Raw genomic sequence first — 23,152 nt, forward strand, 5'->3', positions numbered from 1 at the left:
ATGGTAATGGTGTGAACTTGTGGTTGTGTAGATCTCGGCACTAAAGCAGAATGGACTCTTACAGTCTCTGGCAGCAGGAGGCAATCAGACTAAAACAGAAGGTAAAAACTTCATCACTCAGAAACTTGTTACACACAGAATGATGTCAGTAGTTCAACATTTACTCTATATGTGTGTGATTTTGTCTGTCTAGAGGTGAGCTTGGAGGTGGAGCGAGCACAAGAGGAGTGGGATGCCCTGGAGAGCATCCAACCAGGTGAGACCAATTACCTTGTCACCATGGAAACAACGTCCTGTCAGCCTGGATACTGAGCACATTACGTCATCATGACTAAGCATACGCCCCTACCCTGGAGAGATGGCATCACCTCCTTGGCTAAAATAGATACATTACGAAACCTGATCACTGTCAGATACAATCTGGAGCATTAGCATCTCTTGGTGAGATATGTGGGCAACAAATGGGCAATGATTTTACAGCACAGGAACTATATATAGACATAGGGGTGGGCGATATGACCACAATCTTATTTCATGATGTGAGGAATTTTAATCAAATGTTAACAAAATATCTGTCCCCTGACAGATCTCAGTAAATGATTTGTCGTTAAATATCAGACTTGTATAGGTTCTGTAAACTGAACCATAAACTGCTCTGAAACTGAAAAAAATTGACCGTTTTTTTTATTTATTTTTTTTAGCTAAGTTTAAGTGGAGTTTGTATGTTAGGCGGTTCAGACTGTATTAATAATTAAAAAGTTTGTTACTTAGAGTTAAAGGTTTAGAACAAACCAATACGTGACTGCCTTTCAAACAGTAATTAAAGGATAACTTACTGTTCCCAAATCCAGTGGACTGCCTTGCTGTCTGATCCCTGCATAGGCATCCTTACAGAGATGGATCCTCATAAGTGGCTAATTTGGAGAATTCTACATATACTACTGTTCAAATTTTGGGGATTTTTTTTTTTTTTTGTTGTAACGAGTATAAGTATGTTGAGTATGTATAAGTATGTAACGAGTGTGGGTATGTTGTTTTGGGAAGAAGTAGGCGGGAACCTGCGAACGTTTAACACACTTTATATGTATATGAACACAAAACGAAAGTAAAAGTGGCAGCCCCTCATGGACCACTTCCACTCACACGTAAACAAAACACAATGTTAAATCCAGGCCTGGTCCTCTCTTGTCCTACAATGTCGTTGCTCCTCCTTTTATGCTTCCGAAGCTCCTCCGTGAGATACGAGACTGGTTTGGTTCATTATCTATCATGTCCGGTTCTCACGGCCCTCGGCCTCATCCTGCTTGCCACAGAGATTAATACTTTTATTCAGCAAAGATGCATTCAATTGTGAAAAGACATTTATAATGTTAAAATTCAAATATGTATTCAAATAAATGCTGTTCTTTTGAACTTTCTATTCACTTGTATGCATCACAGTGTCTACAAAAATGTGAAAAATATGAAAATTCAGCTTTGCTTTTGCACTTGAATAAATTACATTTTAAAAATATTTAACACATTATTATAATATTATATTATAAAAATGTAGATTAGTCTAATTTAAATCTGAAAAGTAAGACTGATTACCCCTCGGCTAACTGTAGTTGTTCAGACAGTATTTCTTAAGTCACAGTCTTTACATAGAGGCTATGTTTATGCAACTGGCCCCAAATCTGGATAAGTATGGAAAAAATATTTGTGTTTCCAGACTATTGCCCCTATTCTGCTTTCTAAAATATAAAATGAGACTTTCTAAAAATAAATGTATGATAGAAGCAATGTGTTTTCATGAAGTTGGAAGTAGGCAGCCAGAGCAGCCAAAAGTTTAGAGATCGTTTAACATTTAACATGTTCATAATTATCATAAGTCTCTTTTGATCTTTACTAAATGAATGAGCGTGCGACTCCAGGTCACTCAAACCAGCAACAGATAAAGGGAGCGTGCTATTATCTAAATAAAACTACTTTGCTCTTTGGTGATCGTGTAATATCATGTTTTTAGTATCAAACCGATACTACCAAACCGTTTTAGAAAAGAAAACTAATGCATGTGAATTTTTACAGATGACTGTACTATTTGCTAAATATAATGCTGAAAATAATGCTAAATGGATGAATATTTAATTGGTGAAGACTTGGATGAAGTGATCAATTATTTGATCAGTAATTTTATAGTATAACAAACATTATTAAACTGGACAGCATATCCTTCCATTATTTTGAAAATAATATTTACTTACAATAACATTTAATTTTATATGTTTTAAAACTTTTAAGTTTAAAATGTAAAAGTTTAAAACTTATCGGCCCGGTTTCACATACAGGCCTTAGCCTAAACCAGGATAGGGCTTAAGTTCAATTAGGACGTATCTTTTATAAACATTTTATAAACATAAATATCTTGAGACAAAACAATGGCACTGCTTTATTTTAAGATATGTTCAGCTAAAACAGCTCAAACATGCATTTTAGTCTGGGACTAGCTTAAGGCTTTTCTGTGAAACCGGGGGATATTATGAATTTTATAATCCATATTTCTCTTGCTTCGCCCTCCATATTAAAATTATTTTTTAGTGATAGAATATGTTTTATGTATTCTGATTTTCTAGACTGAACCATGTTTATGATGCAGGGATGCGTTGTGTGTTCATCTGTCAGAAAAAAAACCCAATGTGTCTTTTTTAGTTCTTGCTGAGGATCTCACTCCATCCCCATTGATCTCCTTCAATGAGGCTCTGCAGCATTTTCAGACCACTGATCTTGGAGACCTGCTTGTGAGTTTGTTTCAAGTGAATATACATTATGACACTATGGTTGCTTTGACTATTGAAGCCATTCTCTTTCTTTTTTCTTCAATTTATACTTGCTCTTCTCCTCTATCAGAAGAATATTCAGCCTACCATTCACAGGACTGGATTGGCTGCTATCACCCATTTCCTGTTTGGGCCTCCACGGCTACACAAAGACCTTGTAGAGGAGAGAGACTTAGTGTTTGCCATTGCACAATGTGAGTAAAAACATACGACTCATTAAGTCAGGTAGCATGCTTTGTTTTTAATGACTACATACATCTTTTTTACTTATAATTCTTATGGATCATTTGTTAACACATGCAATTAATTTTTTCAGTTTAATGCATTAAAAATATTTAACGCAATTAACGCAGCATCCGTTTTTGTCCCGTCATCCATTGGCTAGCGTTATATTATATGATAAAGCTCTTATTCATGCAAATGTTTTTAAACCATTCAAGCGTGATACAACACAAAAGAGAACGCAGTGCGGTACTTGCGTGCACTTGTCTGTGAATCTCCTGTCTGTGTGACACACACATGACTTATGCGTACAGAAAGCTGCTTCAGACAATGCTTGAATGGACGAAAACACACAATCGTGCAAAAATGCCTGTTTTGTAGAGTATCCTAAAATTAATTTCTTTTATGAGTTAAATAAAGTCTTAAATGAACATAAAGAGTTATGAGAAAATGGGATGTGTGTCAGATACATGTCATGTGCGGCAGCGGTAGTGAGAAAAAGTTCAAAAACACAAGCATTAAAGTATACTTGTCACGGATCTATGAGGGAGGACTCAAATACAGGAATGAGTGCTCAGGGGGTTATTTACAAAATAGCAGACAAGACAAGATAAGGTGAGGATGTGAACACAGGCAGGCAGGAACTCTAAGTACAACAGGCAATGCACTTGGTTATCTCAGGATCTGCACCAGGCTTGTCTAGGCAAGGAGAGCAAGCGGCCAGGGAAGCTCTGCTTGCAGGACAGGAACTAGAGACACTGGAAATGACAAGATAGACAGGACCAATTGTAGAAATAGCACGCATGAAGAAGATATCTTCTTCATGCGTGCTATATATGGACTACATGTGCACGGAGCGCCCTCCGGCTGCCAGTATGAAGTATGAAGAGTTTTTTATGAATGAGAGCAGCTGACGCTCGTATTACAATCTTTAGAAGGTACTGTTGTGAACTTCTGTTGTTTCTTGAAGTAGAGACCAGGGGCCCGTTCTTCGTACCTCGCTAACTCAGTTAGCTGGATTTGATTGTTGACGATTTGACATGATCTCGGATTGTTTGGTTCTTCGAAGCTCATCCTGGACTTGTTGTCATAGTAACAGGTCCGTAAGCTTAAACCTGCTCGCGAGCAGGCTTATTTAATGTAAACAGGATTAGATTGCATCTTGAGGTGATACTTAAAATCTGTCCCAGCCACTGCTACTTTATTACAAGAGTGCATTACTGAACCAGGGGCAATAATAATAATTTTAAATAATAATATAAAAATGTTATATTGTATATCTATATGTATATGAGAATGTATAATGTTGTGTATAATACTATAGACAGCCACTTGATTGAGCGATTTATTTGTGATGGAATAATTATTTTATATAATTTTATTTTTATTGGTTTACACACATGTTGTACAGTTAATCTGAGCCGTGCATTAAGTGATCACGGATATTATGGGAGTGGCTTGATGCAGCGTAAGAGAGGATAATTTAATAATTTGATCTTGACCCATAAGAAACTTGAATACTGTCACGTTACAAATCTGCTTCAAATTGAATTAAAAATTAAATGACAACATTTGAAATAAAAATGTAAAGGGTGTACAAATACTGTATAAAATCGTGAATATAAATAATTGGTAATCATGTTAAAAAAAAAACATTTCTCATTTATCTATTATAACTTTTATGTTGGTTTGGTCGTTTGGCTGTTTCCTTATAAACGTTCAGAAATTCGTGGGTTTTTTTTGTGTAATTTGTCAAGTTTTTTTGCCAGGTGGCTTTTTAATTATATGATGTCATTACGTTGCTGTCTTGACGCCAGCCAATCGCTGCATTGCTGATCATGGTTTCGAGTATCGATGCATCTGCCCTCTTTAGGGAACACAAGAACGCGCAGTGATCTTAGATCATTTAATCCAGATATTTTAATCCAATCCGCAAATTCGTTTGAAGAACCAAATTAGCCAGAGATCAGTTATCACGATTAAAAGATCTGGGATCTGTCAAATCATCTTAGATGTATTAAGCGAGGTACGAAGAACGGGCCCCAGGAGACGTTGGGATCAAAACAGAAGTGATTCTTTTAATGAGAACTCTGTGCTGCAGGTCGTCCGAAAACAGTCTGATTTAACAGTACAATATAATGCAATTTATCTACATTTCGGGGGAGGGGTTAGAGGAGCAGAGGAGGAGACACTCTGAACAATACAATGCAAATGTTGTATAGGTAAAAAGGACACACCCTACTATGAAATCCCTACCAGTCCCATTGAATCAGCATAACTATTCGCATGCTGATACTGACCAGGAACTCCAAGAGCCATCCCAGAGCCATTAAAGACAAAAGGGGCAAACGCCTGGGCTCCGAAAGGTGGGATCTCAGTGATCTGACTCATTTAAAACACAATAGAGAAAACAGGTCTGGCAGGAAAGGAGACTCTTGCTTGAGCCTCTGAAATCAGTAAAACAGGTCTGGAAGATTTACATAGCAGACTAATTCATCTGATATCATCATTTTTACCTAAAATGCTAAATGCAATGTACTTTCTAAAATTTGTAATCCCACAGTACCGACAGTTTTCATATTCATTGATCGATTTCTGGAAGCTGTTTATGTCAATGTCACACAGGTCTGCACAGGTTTATTTTTCCAGGATTATTGCTCAAGCGTCTCAAAACGATGTAGCTGAAGTAACGCTACAGCGCTTCACTTGATGCGCTTGTATGAGTTGATGTGTGGGCGTTGACGCGGGGATCGTCAGTATTTGAATATGAAAGAGCGCGTGCTCCGTGGGCTTGGTCGCATTAGCGGATAATGAAGTGGCTTGTGAAAGACTGACATCTATCACTTTTCAAACAGATTACTTAAACACAGCATATTTGTTTTCGATTTGGTTTACATTGTTTAAAACCTGACATTTCAGCATTTCTTTAGACATATGTCTCATGTTTCTTAGACAAGTATTCACTAAGATAGAGGTCCTTTTCTGAAGACTATCTGAATGAACGTCTTTGACAGAGAGGCTGCAGATTGCGCATCATGTTTGTTTAATTTATTTTACAAAAAGCAAAACATTTAGTTTTTATTGTGACTACACACAAAAAAAAAGAAACTTAACAGATTATAATGATGTATAACACTTGCCTGAATGATAAAAAACGACAGAGTTATTTTAGTCTCTTTGGCACTGATAAGAAAAAAAGAGAGGCAAGCGCGCCGACCCGACCGCCAACTCAAGAGGGTTAAATGTCTTACATGTGTGATGTATTTGCAATTCGTCAAAGAGCCTACAATATTCGTAATATACAATGCCAGGTTTATTAGACAACTATATTAGGAAGCAAGCTAGAAAAGAGGAGAAATGCAGATAACAAATTTTATGATTCTGTAGGTTCTCTGGATAATGGACAGCCAGTGCACATGCGTGTACTCCAGACCATCTACAGGAAATTGACTTGCACTCGAGCAGACTCCCCTCGCTATGGACCACACTGGGAGAATGTGGGCTTTCAAGGCAAGTCAAAAATTGAAAGCACCTCTGCTAAAAATTTGTTAAATCTAGATAAACTGTTTAACGACGCTAATCAACTATTGAATTATTTATGATGCAATGAAATTGTTTGCCTGTTTGTAATATTTGTTTTTGTGTGACATACTTTCATACTCCTAGGTTCAGACCCTGCTACAGATCTAAGGGGAACTGGTTTTCTGGGTCTGATGCACACTCTCTACTTCGTCATGGACCCAGAGATACTACCACTTGCTAGAGACATCTACAAACTGTCTCAGCATCCAGTCCAGGTGATCAAAACACAAACAAACATACACATGCTCATGTATCATGCCTTAGAAACTGCAAACTCATCGTTATCCTTCAATTACAATAAAGAGACTTATTTAAATTTTTATCACCTGCAGAATTTTCCGTTCAGTGTGATGTCAATCAACATGACCCGAATCGCCCTCCATGCTCTTAGAGAGGAAGTGCTGTCCAAGTAAGTCATCACTTGTCACAAAATTACCAGAACATTAACTGAGGGTTATTTTGCGCAATATTAATTATTACTATCTGTTTTTAAGCTTTGAAATAATTTAGCTGTTGCCTACCATAATCTCTTCAGTTGTTTCCATGGCAATAAAACATTTTGTTGCTTGTGATGTCACCTAGGGAGTGTAACCGAAGGCAACAGGTAGTAGCTGTGCTGAATGATTTTTATGTTGCAACATTCCTGCACCTCTACCAGCTTTGGAAGAACCAGCAGAAAACTATCTCTGATTCTGGCCATGTACTCAAAGGTGAATTTTCAGTTACAAATTAACAGTGTTGTGTTTGTTCTTGGTATCGCTTACTGACATTTAAATTAACAGAGTTTAATTTGGTCGATATCATTTAAAGAGGCCATACTTTACTTTAAGTCCACTTATGATAGTAAAGGTTTCCACCAAAACATTTCACTGACCCTTAGAATGAAACAAGCTGTTTTTATTACTGTGCCTTTAGGAGTTTTACTTGTAAATGCCCTCTTTTCTGATTGGCTAGTTCACACTGTCATTCATTAGGGTGAGAGTTGTTGCATACTCATTAGACATTGAGATGCAAAGGTGGGTGGTCATATGCTAATTTGCTAATTTCTATGGTGTCATTACCTTGCCAGTTTCCAAATGATCTATTTCTGTAGTATAGTTGCCATACATTGTCTAGGTCAGGGGTGTCCAATCCTGTTTCCGGAAAGCCCTTTCCTGCTAAGTTTTGCTCCAACATACCTGCCTGGATGTTTTTAGTGATCCAAAAGACAGGTAATTAACTGGTTCAGGTGTGTTTAATTAGGGCTGGGACTAAGGGAACTTTTACACGACAATGATGTGCTAAAAACGTAAAAAAAAAGTTGTACAGATGTCAATGTTCTCAAAACGATTCCCGTTTACACGGAACCACAAAAACGACTAATAACTCTGTATTATGCATGCCAGACAAGTAGTTGACTATGTCACTTTGTAAAGAAAGACTTGTGCACAAATGCATTCTTTGACTACAGTGTACTCGAGCTGAACGCACATGCCTATAGAAACAATTTATTTATTTTTTTATCCGATTTTCCTTCTAAGGATGTTATTCTTGATAATACTGTATTATTACTTTGTCTTCTGGGTAAATTTCATCTTCACAAAGCCAGAAACATTCAATCCCAATTGGTAATCCCGATTTTTGAATGTGCTCCTCTGATATATAAGTCCCTTTTTACTTTCTTTTAGAAAATATCAAAACCTTTGAACTAGGGATGCACCGAATATATACCGAAAGACTTTTATCACCGAAACACGGCCGAAATGTTGTGATGACGCAAACAGAAACCCCGACCTGCACGTGCTTGTCTGAAGCAACATGTCTGTGGTGTGGACGTATTTCAGTATATCTGAGAAACACCCACGTCTGCTCCATGCACAAGCACTGACAGCGAGAGCTGTTCAGTGCAGCACCTCATGTTCTCGATGAGAAGAGGACCAGACTTCACTGTGAAACCGAACGGTTTCCGAATGCAATCTTTAACAGTGGGCATGTTAGAAGCGCGGAAGACACTTCAATCCGAGTTCCCACACCAACATCGATCAACATGTATCACGAAATTCAAACGATAAATGCCGTTTTGACACTCTTTAATGTGGCATCACTAATCACATCACAGTTCAAGCGGCGGCGTGTGCGCGTGAACGCTATCATCTGTGAGCCCGATCGATCATCTCTTCCTTAAGAATAAACATGAATGAACATCTAAGGTGTGTTGAGGATACATTACAACTTACTGTCACGTATCATATGTGGTGTAATCGCTCAATCAGTGTTTTAACGGCGAAAAGACGTCAATATAACTGCTTGTAAACTAAACAATGTCATGTAACTTTAGCATCACATTTACCTCAGGCAGTCATTCAGTGTCCACAGAATTTTAATCACTAGAGTAAATCAACTCTTTCACTAAATATATGACCTATATTAGCCGTTATATTCATTATATTCTACTTAACCTGTTAATGATATCTTGATTATTTCATGTATGTTTAAATAAACCTGTCATGAAAATGACATACACTGTGTATAAATGATTATATTTCAACAATAAATTGGATAAAAAAATATTTTATAATTAGATTTAGAAGTTATTGCATATTTGCGTACTATGGTATTTGAGTGTTGATTATTAGACCTAAAAATAAATAGCAACTGAATTTATGCTAATAGTTTGGGCTCTGTTGTTAACCTTTAATATTAATGTGCAAGTAAGGGCTCCCTATATAGTTTACAGCAATATCTTCAATAAACTTTTAGTTATAATTTAATTCATTTAAGGACAGATACTTTTTTTTTTTTTCAGGAAACCAATAAAAATAAATAAAAAGCCATTTTGTAAAACTGCTGTACCGAACCCGTACCGAACCGTTAGTTTTGTGTACCGTTACACCCCTATTCTACAGTTAACATATGGGCTATGGCAGTCTTTGTTTTGATACGCTATTATGTTGAAGGCCTACAGAGAAAATAGTTGTATCTTTAAGCAACTACAAAAACGTGAATCTGTGAAAACGGTGAAGTCATGCACATGCGTAGGCTATTACGTGTTTAGTCTATAGGCTTTTTTCTTTTTCTTTTCTTGCAAATGAAAGGATACAGATATTAACAGTAAGAAATAAGGGGGCATACAGACATCATCACAAGTGGTTATAAGAACTACACAAATCAACACAATATAACATTTTATCATCATGACATTAAAGGTTCCTTACAACAGACTCAAGGATAATGTTATGTTTTCGAAGCCTTTATGTTTAAAGTAGGGATGCACCGAAATGAAAATTCTTGGCCGAAACCGAAAACCGAAAAAGAGGAAACCAAGGCCGAAAAACTAAATAAATTATGCCAATTATTAGTACCATTGCATTTATGGCTATGACTGTGTACTAACTTTACTAAAATCAAGGCATTGCAATTGCATAAATTAATATTAAAGTTTCAAAGAATAAATCAATTACAAATTATGCCAATATTTATTTAGCAAATTGCAACAATGCACACACGGAGATTATAAGGGTGACGTTTTCAAAAATGTTAACTTTGAAACCAGTTTTCAAAAGTTTGCTTTTTCAGGCCACCAAAACGCTGTTGTCATGTAAACTAATAGCAAAAATGCATAAAAAGTCTTCCGTTTTTAGTTGAAAACGGTGTCGTGTAAACAGCCCCTAAATTCTGATGAAGGGTGGCCCTGCAGGAGCATGATTGAACACCTTTGGTCAAGGTAGCCTGGATGTTGAACATTTGAGTTTATCTACTAAAAAAAGAAGAAAAATAAAAAGTCTGACCTTGTTCTGTCTGTTCTGTGATGCACAGAAGTGGAGCTTTTTGCTAAGAAGAACCCCAAGCAGATTCTCAAACGTCTCGAGGGCTACCTGAAGGAGCGACGTGCTGGGACAGGACACCGAACATCACCTGACACACTATCGCATAGCAACCCTTCACCTGGTGACACTGGGTCTCAAGCAGGGAGTCAATGCGGGAAGGAGGGGAAAGAGATTAATTTCACTGGAGTGTGTGAGCTGCCACCTGAAATGGAGGGAGAGGCGAGACTCATCTGAGAGACAGAGGCATTTGATTTGTAGTCTCAACTATCTCTCATGCTCTAACTTGGTCTTTCTCTCTGTTTCTTTGTTTCCTTTCTGTAATTTCTTGCTTAAGTACACTCAGAGACAAGTCTAATGTTGTAACTGTAGTTGCTACAAAACTCTAAACTGTCTTCTGTTCTCTTATAATACCTATTGGCTCTTTGATGCGTTCTATGAAAAAAGACCAGTAGATTTAGTTGCCGACTATCAGTTTAAAAGGACAATCTCAGAATGAGCTGGCTCAGTGGCAGCAGGTTGTCTCAAACCTGTCAGGAAGAAAGAGACCTCGCAGTTGCAGAGGAGTGGCCTGCAGAAGCGAGCCAGCACCTTACCCACGACTGTGGTATTGAGTGAGAATGTTCCTGTGTGAAGGCCTGACAAATTAGGCATGTATTTGATTGAGACTAGTCTAGTGAAAGCCTTGTGGTCATTTGAACATGTTCACTGTGACCGAGTCAATGTTCAAGAAAGTTGGCAGAGTTTATATTGATGTTGGCTCTTTACTCTTCACTGTTAAAAAATGGAATGAGGTATCAAAACATTGGATGGAAATAGCCTCAATAGGCCAAAGGGTTGGGTATTTTTTTTTTCTTCCAATTTGTCCCTTTAGAGAGATAAATGTCACAATATTATTCTGGCATGTTTCTGTTGGCAGGAACTCTTCAACAAGAGCCTGAAATTGTAAAGCCAGGACATCTTTTTGATGGGATAGTGCATTTTAGTGACCTGTAGACCAAAATATATGAATGTGTGAGTATCTATTTCGATGTCCGTTACAAAGCTAACGTTGACACTTGCAGACTGATTACTATTAACAGAATTCTCCTTATCAGTGAAATTCTGTTTGAGCTTTGAGCTACTATCAGGACAGTAATCAAAGTTAAATGTGATATTTGGAGATGTTGTTATGCTTGTCTGCATGAAGCAAAAGCCTACATGTTTCCTCTAATAACAGCAGGTACATTCCACTTTTAAGTAGTTACTATGAACGTGTGGACGAGAGTGAGGATGATCCAAGAATAACTTGTGCTGGGTAATTTCTAGTACACCGGACGAGCCCCCAATTTATGTTGTCAATCCCTGTTATGCCAGAAATACTCCTAAAAAAGTTGTTATGGGTTACTTATGACATTTCTCATGCGTTACTGTTTTTTTCAAGCTGTCTACTAGCTTGTCTTGAGAGAATAGATGGTGTGTTTTTAAACTGTTGGACAAGTGATTAGATCGTTACAGCACTTTTAGCAATGAAAGCGTGTACACAAAGGCTTATTAGGGGTAATAATATTGTCTATAAGACATGGCTTAAAAAACATTAGCCAGGAAGCTGCAGGTCATTTAAACTGTATGTTATACGTAAGCTACCGATTATTTCCTTCAGAGTTGCATGAGACACGTCGAGAACTTCAATATCAAAAAGACATGCAGCATTCAAATAGACATGTGAGACCTGTTTATAGTGTAGTCAAGTACACCGTGCGACTTGATTTAAACACAAAAAAAGTAGAATACTTTATTTACTGTTGAGCCACATCAGGTTAGTGCAGAAAATAGTTGAGAATTTGATGTATTTTTGTCCTTTGCGTCTTGTTCTCCTTAGTCCAGGTCCATTAAAGATGTGAGGGTTGCAACAGTCATGTAAATTGACAGTGATGTACTGTACATTTTGGAAAAAAACTTGATGGGGAAAGTCTTTCCTCCCTTTGCAACCCTTATCCTGCACTCTCGTCTTGTTAGCATGTCAGGTAGCGCTAGAGATGTAGCATCCAGGAATCGTTGTTTTAAATTCCTTGTTAAAAAAGCTTGTTAATCTAACTTGGTATGGTTGCATATGTTTGTCTAAGTTACCTAGTCCAAAGTGTTGTTGTACGATATGAGTACAGTGCGTTCTGTATGTTTCAGGTTTAATTTTACGCTCTTATTTTATTCTTTTGTGGGGTTTTTCTTAAATGACACATGAATATAAATACTCAGTGGATGTATATTAGAAGTCCTGTCACTTTAGCCAGTTTAATTTTATATAAAGCAGAGTAGTATTTTATAAACTTGAATAAGAGCAAAGCATGATGGGAAAAAGAATGTTTATACACAAAGGCAAATCACCCTTTCCTGGGTTATTTAATAGTTTGGCTGGTTTGTATTAGTTTAGATAAGCAGGTTCAACACTTTCAAAATCCTATATATCCGAGTGAATTCAGTGCTGATGGTAACTCCACGGCAAGCATTAATGTCTCATACTCAGCCATTTGTTTTCCACACTGACCTGCTGAAAGCAAGAGTGAATTGTATGATGTTGTGTAATAGTATGTCAGCTAATTTCAGTGTCAAGAGGTTGAGGGGAGACACAAATGTTGTCAAGTGAGAGTACTGCCAAAAACGGTGGAAAGCACATGCATTTCCTTATGTTTTAGGATATTTCAAGCTGTCATGTGCAGTTACTAGCCAGTTACTACTCCTCAAAGTATCTTGCATACTACAGTAGCTCAAAACTCCTTATGAACAATCAAACCTACAAATCAAGCAATCCTGATCATGATATGAGCCTGGTTTGGCACCTTTTCTTGTATATGTGCGCACAATTAGTTGTTTAGTGGTTGTTTTATGCTGTCTTGTTTTTTTTTTGTTTTTTTTTTAAGGAGAGGGTGGTCTGTATGTGAGATGACTATAAACGTGTGTATGTGTGTGTATATAATATATATATATATATATATATATATATATATATATATAATATATATATATATATATATATATATATATATATATATATATATATATATATATATATATATATATATATATATATATATATATATATATATATATATATATATATATATATATATATATATATATATATATATATTACTATATACACAAAATTATATGATTGTAACATTATGATTGTTACCGGGGCATATTATGCATACCTCAGGCTTCAGACAAATCTCTTCTGGGCAGACATTTTATTCAGGACAGCCATGATCCCATGTCGTAGCACAAAATGGTGTGGTGTCTCTTGCAGTAATCTACCTAGCTTGGGAATGTACTGTATGTATATGTATGTACACTAATGCAGCACTGCAAAATATTGACTTCTACAGTATATATTTCTATAGCCCATGTTTGTGAAAACCGTAGTCTTACACGCTGAAACGCAACTGAACTTTAGCTGGAGGATGTTTTTAACAATCTTAATGGTTTGACGTCAAAACAAATCAGACGATTTTGTGGCCTTTGGTATTTACTGTGCTTTTGTGAATGGTTTTTTGCAGCGTTACAATATGTCAAAAACGATTCACTCTACTATGGCACAATGTAACAATATTTGTTTGGACCAAAAGGAACATTTGTGGTTTTGAAGCTGGTTTGGAGGTCAAGCTCTTTTAATGAGAAATCTTGCCGTCCTAAATGTTAGAATCTCTCCGTTTTGATTTCTTCCCAGTGTGTTTTAGAAGAAAGCATTCCACAATACTTCATCTATCTGGTCCACAGAGATGAAATGTATTTCTTGAGAAGATACAAACCCAAATGTCCAATTAGATTCATTGAGGTGCCGTGAATCAAATTACAGCAAGTCCAAAATATCCTGCACTTCATTTAAAGATGCATCATTATTGTCTGTTATGATCCTTCAGAGCATTTTATTATATCTGAACCTTGATTGTAGAAACCCTATTTTATAATGAAAATATATTTCAGAATATATGCGGTGGTACAGTGATGTATCGTATGAAGAGTAATAAATAAATGCAACTTTAAAAACAATGTTTACATTGTAATTCCTTATGTGCTTTTGTTTAAACCAAATGGAAAATGTCCATATGATCATAGTTATCATTCTTGCATTGTAATAGTGTGGATTGACCATTAGGGGTCAGTCTACTGTTATGGCTGATGCAGTCTGAATCGCATATATGCTTTCCTGTACTGAACGTTTTCTCATCTGTTAATGACAACTGGTATCCATCAGGAATTTTTTTTTTATATTTGTTGGTTTATAAAGCACTGACCATTTTCAAATGTCTGGTTATCCGCAAGACATAGGAATAACATTTAGTTATTTATAGTGTAAATGAACATGGTATAGAGCAACTTAAGCAACTGTTAATTTATGACTTCGGGTGGAAAATAGCAACTTGCTAAAACCCGGTGCAATGCATCTCTCCTTGTTATATACAAGATTAATGTTTTATTGTGCACTGTCCCTGTTCAAATAAAATAAATTATAATAATAATTAAATCTATGCTGCAGAACTCTACAGGAAGCTCCACAGATTTGATGGGAATTATTACCATTATTTCCATTAAATAACAATGAACACCGCTTTTATTTATCTCTACATAAAATTACTACATGTACTAATAGTTTTCATTGCAAGTTGTATACATTAGCATTTGTTAAATGAACATTAATTATTATTATTTTTGTATTATTTATAATGAACATTAATTACAAAGAACACTGAATAACGGCACTGTATATTGAAAAATTACGGTAACACTTTAGTATGGGGGAACACATTCACTATTAACTGACTTTTGCCTCAATAAACTCCTAATTTACTGCTTATTAATAGTTAGTAAGGACGTTTTTGTAGTGTTTAAGTTTAGGTACTGGGTAGGATTAAGGGATGTAGAATAAGGTCATGCAGAATAAGGTATTAATGTTCTTTAAGTACTAATAAACAGCCAATTTACTAGTAATATGCATGCTAATAAGAAACTAGTTAATAGTGAGAATTGAACCCTAAAATAAAGTGTTACCAAAAATAATTGATCATATTTAATTCCTTAACTAATATTAACAAAGTGAACCTTGTAAAGTGTTATTTTTTTCCTATGCCTTTAATACTTTGGAACTTGTATAGTATTTTTTTTAACCCTAACCCACACCATTTTGAAGTGTGTTTCTCCTTAATATGGTAATCCAGAAATACATTTCTATTCATTAAGACTGTTTTTCCCTTCATATAATAAACTATATACACAGCTCCTCTGAGAAGTTTGGCCTGTTCTTTCCTGGCTGACACATCAGAACATCAAATGTAAACCTGCTGTGGATCTGATGCTGTCCCTCTGTCCCTTAGTCAGGGTAACAGATCCAGACTGCTCTCTCAGGACTCAATTTAGAGAGGCCGTGATTCTTCCAGGAATTTCTGAATCAAACATCTGGCCTGCTTTGTTGAGAGCCAAAGAAAAAACCACATCCTAAGAGGCAAGAACAAAATCAAATTATCCAGTGAATAGTTGTTTTAAATATATCCTCAACATTTATTTATTTATTTATTATTGTTATTATTATTATTTTGTCTTTTACATCTCCTTTAGTTCTAGAACAGACCTGGCTGAAATCTGAATCTGGCTTGGCTGAAGAGCCGTTCTCTGCTGGAAATGCTTCTGCCAGATGACATCCTGTCTGATGGCCAAGGAGTTTGTGCTCATAGACACATGCTTAGAATAGGGAACAGCAGAGTTGTATTTGTCTCCATTCTAGTACTTGGAAGGTAAGCTTTTACTTCTCTGTAATATAAGGTTAACATCATACGATTTGAAAGCATAAATCATTTGATCTAATAGGGAGAATTAAAAAAAGGAGTAAGTCAACAGGTTAAGTTGGGGGTCTGCACCACGTCGACACTATATTGCCAAAAGTGTTGGGACATCCCTCCAAATAAATTAATTCAGGTGTTCCAATTACTTCCATGGCCACAGGTGTATAAAATCAAGCACCTAGGTATGCAGACTGCTTCTACAAACATTTGTGAAAGATTGGGTCGCACTCAGGAGCTTAGAATTCAAGTGTAGTACCATGATCCAACAGACTGTGCGCACCAGTGCACAAAGCAAGGTCCATAAAGACATGGATGAGCGAGTTTGGTGTGGAGGAACTGACTGGCCTGCACAGAGTCCTGACCTCAACCCGATAGAACACCTTTGGTAGGAATTAGAGCAGCGCCAGGCCTTCTCGTCCAACAAAAGTGCCTGACCTCACAAATGCTTCTAGAAGAATGGTCAAAAATTCCCATAAACACACTCCTAAACCTTTTTGAAAGCCTTCCCAGAAGAGTTGAAGCTTTTATTGCTGCAAAGAGTGGGCCAACTCCATATTAAACCCTATAAAGAAGGGGATGTCATTAAAGTTCATGTGCATGTAAAGGCAGGCGTCCCAAAACTTGTGGCAATATAGAGTATGAACAATGAAAATTAATGGAGACAGAACTTGCTGTTCTTAAACTGTTCCTTTATTTCTCAAAATTTAATATAATAATGTTTCCACACAGAAACTAATTAAATAATAGTATATGAATTAAGTAGGTGTTATTTTGCAGAATGTTCTGGCTGCTCTTTTTCATAAAGGTGGTTAGGGATGGCGTACATTCAGATAAGTCATGTCACAGTGCATGATGCCAGATTTGACACGGTTTCACATGTATTAGCATTGAACCTGTGAGATTTGAGATATACGGTGAAGGAAAATAATTTCACTGAATGTTTTTTTTCTCACACAAAGGTTGCTGACAGGACGCCTCCTTCATGTTCCGCTTAAGAAACACAGCAGTACAGGTTTGCAATGACGTGAGGGTGAGTAAATTACAGAAGTTACATTTTTGGGTGAAATATCCCTTTAAAAAATGCTGTCATTTTGTGTGATAGTTCTTACATTGAGAGTGCCAAGTGTTACGATGCAAAAAGCAACAGAAAGGGAGAGATATTTCTCTTGCAAATGCCTATTATATGTAATCAGACTGCTCTCTGTCCCGGAAAAGTTCTGCATGGTAGTTTCAGTATTGCTGAGCAGTGCCCACTGTTTTAACACAGATCGCTACATCTTGCACACATAAGCATGATGACCACAGTTCCCCTTACCCCTTCCTACTGCTTCAAACATTGTCTAAAGCTGGGGCAGACCCCTTTCCCCTTCACAGGCTCAGTGGTTTGTGCTAAACCTCTGTCAACATTTTAGTGTTGTGAGTCAGAGAAGCACACTGGTCTTTCCATGACTGAGATGAAAGTGTTTCTTCCAGAAAAATCTAGCTTTTTATAGTTTTAACAAAAGCTTTGTGCTAAATGAATACTGTGTGTGAGGAGACATTCTTTCAACCTGCTCCCCATCTGAATCTTGGGAGCCTTCTGGCTGACGTCCCCCTCCTCCGTCTCACTGGGTTTCATAACCTCTCTCTCTCTCTCTCTCTCTCTCTCTCTCTCTCTCTCTCTCTCTCTCTCTCTCTCTCTCTCTCTCTCTCTCTCTCTCTCTCTCTCTCATCTCTCTCTCTCTCTCTCTCTCTCTCTCTCTCTCTCTCTCTCTCTCTCTCTCTCTCTCTGCTTTCTCAGCTGTAGTTCTGGTTCTTTCCCTCCCCCCTCCCCCAATGCATGATTTTCCTACTTTCAGTTTATTCCGGACTCGCCTTACAAAGCCCTCATAGCCTTTTTTTCCTCTTCGCTCTTGACAATCCTCACTTGGATCTGCAGACCTGGTACTTCCCAGGTCATTTTGTGGTCTGTCGGACAGTTTAGTTTCAAATGTATTTTTCATTCAGCACAATTCAAAGGCATATGTGTACACACAAACACAAATATACAGCTCTCCTTTGAGTCTCCTTGACTGTTTGTGGTCTGGACTGCTCACAAAATTCACAAGAGGTGCGTTTCACTTGAAATACTGTCATCATCTCTCTGTCATTTAGTATCTGTCTGTCATTCAACAAATAATTTATAATGTGGTCTGTATATCTCCTTATTCAATATCTATCCATTTATCCATCCATTCGTCTGTATGTCTATCTGTCCGTCTGTGTTTTATGGTGTTGCCAAGACATTCTGAGTAATTTGGCAGTCATTTTGTAAGGAAAAACTACGCCTGCACAAATACGCATTCAATCGCGCGTGCCTATAGACTAAACACATAATGCTTACGTGCATGCAGTCACTGTTCTCACAGATTCACGTTTTTTTACGTTTACCCGAAGATAATAATAATAATGGTATAGTTTCAAAACTATTTCAAACCTGTTTCGGGGTTTGCATTCTCTAGCAACCAGGCACTGTTGCCTTGCGGATGAGCAGCCGGAACGGGATGAGAGTTTTGTGTTTTGGTTGAAAATGGTGTCGTGCAAGTGGCCCCAAAGTAAATTACTAATACATTGTTATACCGGAAATGAATCAATCAAAAACTGCTGTACAGCCCCCCCAAAAAACAACCTTTCTTCCATTAATTTCCTATGATCACTGTAATGCTGCTTTGAAACAAACGATTGTAAAAAGCGCTATATAAATGAAGGTGACTTGACTTGACATTCTGCTAAACATCTCCTTTTGTGTTCCGTTGAAGAAACATACCTGTACTTGTTTGCAACAACAAGAGTGAGTAAAAGACAGAATTAACATTTTTGGGTTACCTGTCCCTTTCAATAATGCTGTGATTTTTTTTTTAATTGTCTATCCAAGCAAACATCTTTTTAGTAGAAAACAAACGATGTGTTGTGGAAGTTTAAAACAAGTGACATAGCAAAGATTTACTTTTTGGATCAAGAGATCAGGTCTAGGAAGACTGTGTGTGAGTGTGTGAGTGTGTGAGTGTTGTGAGTGTGTGAGTGTGTGAGTGTGTGTGTGGTGTGTGTGTGTGTGTGTGTGGTGTTGTGTGTGTGTGTGTGTGTGTGTGTGTGTGTGTGTGTGTGTGTGTGTGTGTGTGTGTGTGTGTGTGTGTGTGTGTGTGTGTTGGGGGATGATATGAGGTTGTCTTTTCCATATTTCTCAGATTTTCGTGATATTACATTAGTCTGTGGACTAAAGGCAAACAGTAATTCCATTCGAGGAGGTGGAAGGAATTTTCTTACAGGAGTCAATCTGTGTGTGTGATAGTGTTTTTAAGAATTGTGATAGTAATATTTAATTGACTAGTTTTATCAAATAGCCTACATTGTTATGCTTTCTGTGTTCGTAAGTCTTGTACAGCAGGGGTCTCCAACCTTTTTGTGAGCTGAGGGCTACATCAAGGCATTAAAATAATCTAGAGGGCTGCTTGTTTGTTATAAAATATTTAATTTATTATAAATATAATATGTTGGTGCTTTTTACTTTTTTTTACATTTTTTTAGTTCACCCAAAATGAAAATTAGCCCATGATGTAGGCCTACTCACTCAAGTCATCCTATAGGTGTATATGACATTCTTCTTTCAGACGAATAAAATCTGAGTTATATTAAAAAAGTCCTGGCTTAACCAAGCATTATAATGGCATTGACTTGATGGGTTGTTTTTGAAGTCCATAAAAGTGCATCTATCCATCATATAACTGCTCCACATGGCTCCGGGGGGGTTAATAAAGGCCTTCTGAAGCGAAGTGGTGCATTTGTGTAAGAAAAATATCCACTAAAAAATAGGGACTAAAATAGCTAACACAGACTATATGAATATAACCGCATTCGATATGAATATATACAACATTTCTGTCTAAACAGTTCATTTTACGACAGTAAATTCACGAGTTGTGGTGTGAAATGTCTTCTATTTGTTCTCGGAACAATGTTTCTCCTGTTTTTTGTTGAGAATGTCAGTGCTGTTTTATCTGGTTCTCGGAGTCTTGAGTTTATAGTAGAAATAGGGAATTCTGCACCGAATTCAAACACTTCTCACTGGATCGCGCAGCTCTGTTTGCTCTGGCTGTTTATTGAGCCGAGCTGATAAATGGTCCTCGCTGCGCACTTTAAATTACGCACTTTTTCATTCCGCTTTTGGAGCGTGTGCCATTTTTATGTTTCTCATACGCAACACAAATGACAGTGCATAATCAAAGAGAGTTGGGTAACTTTGTAGTTGCACAGGCACAAGGTCGCAAAATGATACCATTTAGTCGAGGTCTGGAGCCCTGATTTACAGTGGATCTCTAATGGCAAGTTGGGGCTATTTATAGAATGTGCTTAGCGGGCAACTCACAGACTCCATGAGGGCCACATTGGGGACCTCTGTCATTATACTTGTTCTTGTACTAACTAGTTTAGTGTAAGTTCTTTAGTTAAAAAAATAGACTACTGCATAAATTACCCACCTTTAGCATAATTGTGAGAATATTAGAAACCTGCTCTCTTAAGAGAAGTACTGGAAGTGTGTTGTGCATACCATTGTGCATACCTCCTTGCTCCTTATCTGTGCTGAAGACATCACTGCCTGGTGATGTCCTTTGTTATCTGTCCCTGTCCTTGGTGTACCTTGCATCCTTACATTCTTGGACATTCCTTACATTCTAGCTCATGACTTCTATATGGCAATGTATCCTTAGCATTGAGTATATATACTCTAGCTGAATAATAACCTCTGAAGTAGTTTCTGTGTCTGTTTCTTCCTGTGGTTGTGCATTCCTGACTGAAGCAGCTGAAAATGTTTGGGTTGCTGAGAAATAACCTTAAAATATTATATGATGGAGCTGGTATCATATTGCTGAAATGGTTAGTTCAACCAAAAAAAAGAAAGAAAGAAAGAAAAAAAAGAAGAATCTGTTCCTCATGCATGTGTCATTTCAAAATGGAATGACTTTCTTTATTCTATGGAAGGCACACAATGTTTTCCACATTAAGATGAAAATTAAAGTCTCCAAAACTTTCTGAAAGTCTTGCCTATACTGCTCAAATCTCATTGTCTATCCATATTCCACCTTTTTATTTATTCCAAGTTTTTATTTATTTTGAGGAATACTGAATCTGTTTATGTGCAAGTGAGATGAGTAAATGCATGTTCACATTATTCTAGATATACAATAGCCATCATGTTTACACAGCGCACAAAACGCCTCTGCACTTACTCATGATTTCTCTCAACATGGGGACAGGAGAGGTGTCAGTTAATAAATGTGAAAACAAAGTAAATTGAAAACTTTATTGTCTTGTAAATTTAAAAGTAATGTGTTACTTTACTAATCTGATTATGTTACTCATGTTATTTGTAATGCATTACCCTAACACTTAAAAAAAAAGTATTTTCCTAGATGGTGAGTAAAAGCTGTAGGTAAAGGATTCAATCATTTTTATGTCAGATGTTTGTTTTGTTGGGAAATTTGGTGCAGTAACAACAGCCAAATTGCAAAAATGGGTCAACAAATTTGAAATAATATTTAAAAACAAAAACAAATCTCATTCCTCTTTTATATGATGGCAATGGATTTCTTCTGGATTTATGTAAAAGGTAGACTTACACAGTCTACCTTTTACATAAATCCAGAAGAAATCCATTCTTAAACATTGCTCAGCTTCTTTATGATACCCAGATCATGATATAATCAATAATTCTCTGGACACACTGGTGATGATGTCCAGTTTTTCTGAATCCACTTTCATTTCAATCAGACTTTTTTTGTTCTCTCTCTCATTCCTCCTTATCCTTCCCCCTCCCCCATCCTATACCATCAGACACTTATTTCCTATTTCTTCTCTTCTTGGCTGTCATTGGACTTCCACCTAAAGGCTATTTAAAAGAAAGTGGACCCAAATCTGAAACAATTTACCCCTTTACTTTGATTTTGAGGGTGTTGAATGACATCTACTCAAAACAGTTTCTTTTGTTCCTGTGTGTATTTTTATTTATGTTAATATACTTCTTCTGTCCCTGCTTAGACTGCAGAGACAACTAGAAGTAAACTATTAGTAAGGTAAGTGTAAAAGTATAATCACTGTGACTCTTTTCGCATTTTCAACATTGCTCTGATGGTTTGACTGCCCCAACGTTACAACATTGGCTGGGCCAATTGCATCTGTTTAAATGCATTTATTTGTAAAGGGATTTTCACAATACATAATGTTCCAAAGCAGCTTTACATATTATTTTATATAAAGAGATTAGAAGCATTGAGAAGAAGTTAGATTATCAGGGACAGGATCTTGATACTTGAACTTAGGTCAACCAAAGCGCAGCTGTTCCATATGTCAAAGCATTTCCTACAAGGCTACAGCTTTGACAAATCAATCAATCTAAATGTCTAACCGATTGAACACTTTAATTCTTTATTACATATATTACATGCCATAATCCTGTGTAATTCCAGAGTCTGGCGACTACTTGCCTTTAAATGTCTATAAATGGCATTTGGATCTTGCTACACTTATTGGATCACTTAAGTCGTCTTCATTGAATGACTCTATACAGCAGACGGCATACATTTCTCATCACCTAGTAAAACTACAGAAATACACCCTCAGAAAAAGGATCTTAAATGGTTCTTTGCAGTACTTTGATCCAAACAAAAAGCCCTCTATATATCACTAACCATTCTTCTCCATATATGGTTCTTGAGTTGGCTCTTTTCAGAACAAAAAGGGTTAATGCATCAGTGATTCAACATTAAAGCGATTCTACTTCTTTCTTTCTTTCTTTCTTTCTTTCTTTCTTTCTTTCTTTCTTTCTTTCTTTCTTTCTTTCTTTCTTTCTTTCTTTCTTTCTTTCTTTCTTTCTTTCTTTCTTTCTTTCTTTCTTTCTTTC

General features: G+C 36.8%; 1 protein-coding gene across 1 annotated transcript in view; it reads left to right on the forward strand.

The window, feature by feature from the left end:
- Positions 1-11,169, forward strand: part of elmod3 (ELMO/CED-12 domain containing 3) — a 32,521-nt gene extending 21,352 nt beyond the window's left edge. Inside the window, exons 5-13 of the mRNA XM_079826837.1 lie at positions 32-101; positions 194-256; positions 2,689-2,777; positions 2,887-3,010; positions 6,426-6,548; positions 6,705-6,835; positions 6,953-7,029; positions 7,203-7,330; positions 10,416-11,169. Of these exons, the coding sequence (XP_079682963.1) occupies positions 32-101; positions 194-256; positions 2,689-2,777; positions 2,887-3,010; positions 6,426-6,548; positions 6,705-6,835; positions 6,953-7,029; positions 7,203-7,330; positions 10,416-10,660 (1,050 nt within the window). The 3' untranslated portion in view covers positions 10,661-11,169. The remainder of the gene's footprint in view (positions 1-31; positions 102-193; positions 257-2,688; positions 2,778-2,886; positions 3,011-6,425; positions 6,549-6,704; positions 6,836-6,952; positions 7,030-7,202; positions 7,331-10,415) is intronic.
- The last annotated feature ends 11,983 nt before the right edge of the window (positions 11,170-23,152 follow it).

Source organism: Gobio gobio (genome assembly GCF_949357685.1).
Source record: "Gobio gobio genome assembly, chromosome: 10".
Classification (NCBI taxonomy): Eukaryota; Metazoa; Chordata; class Actinopteri; order Cypriniformes; family Gobionidae; genus Gobio; species Gobio gobio.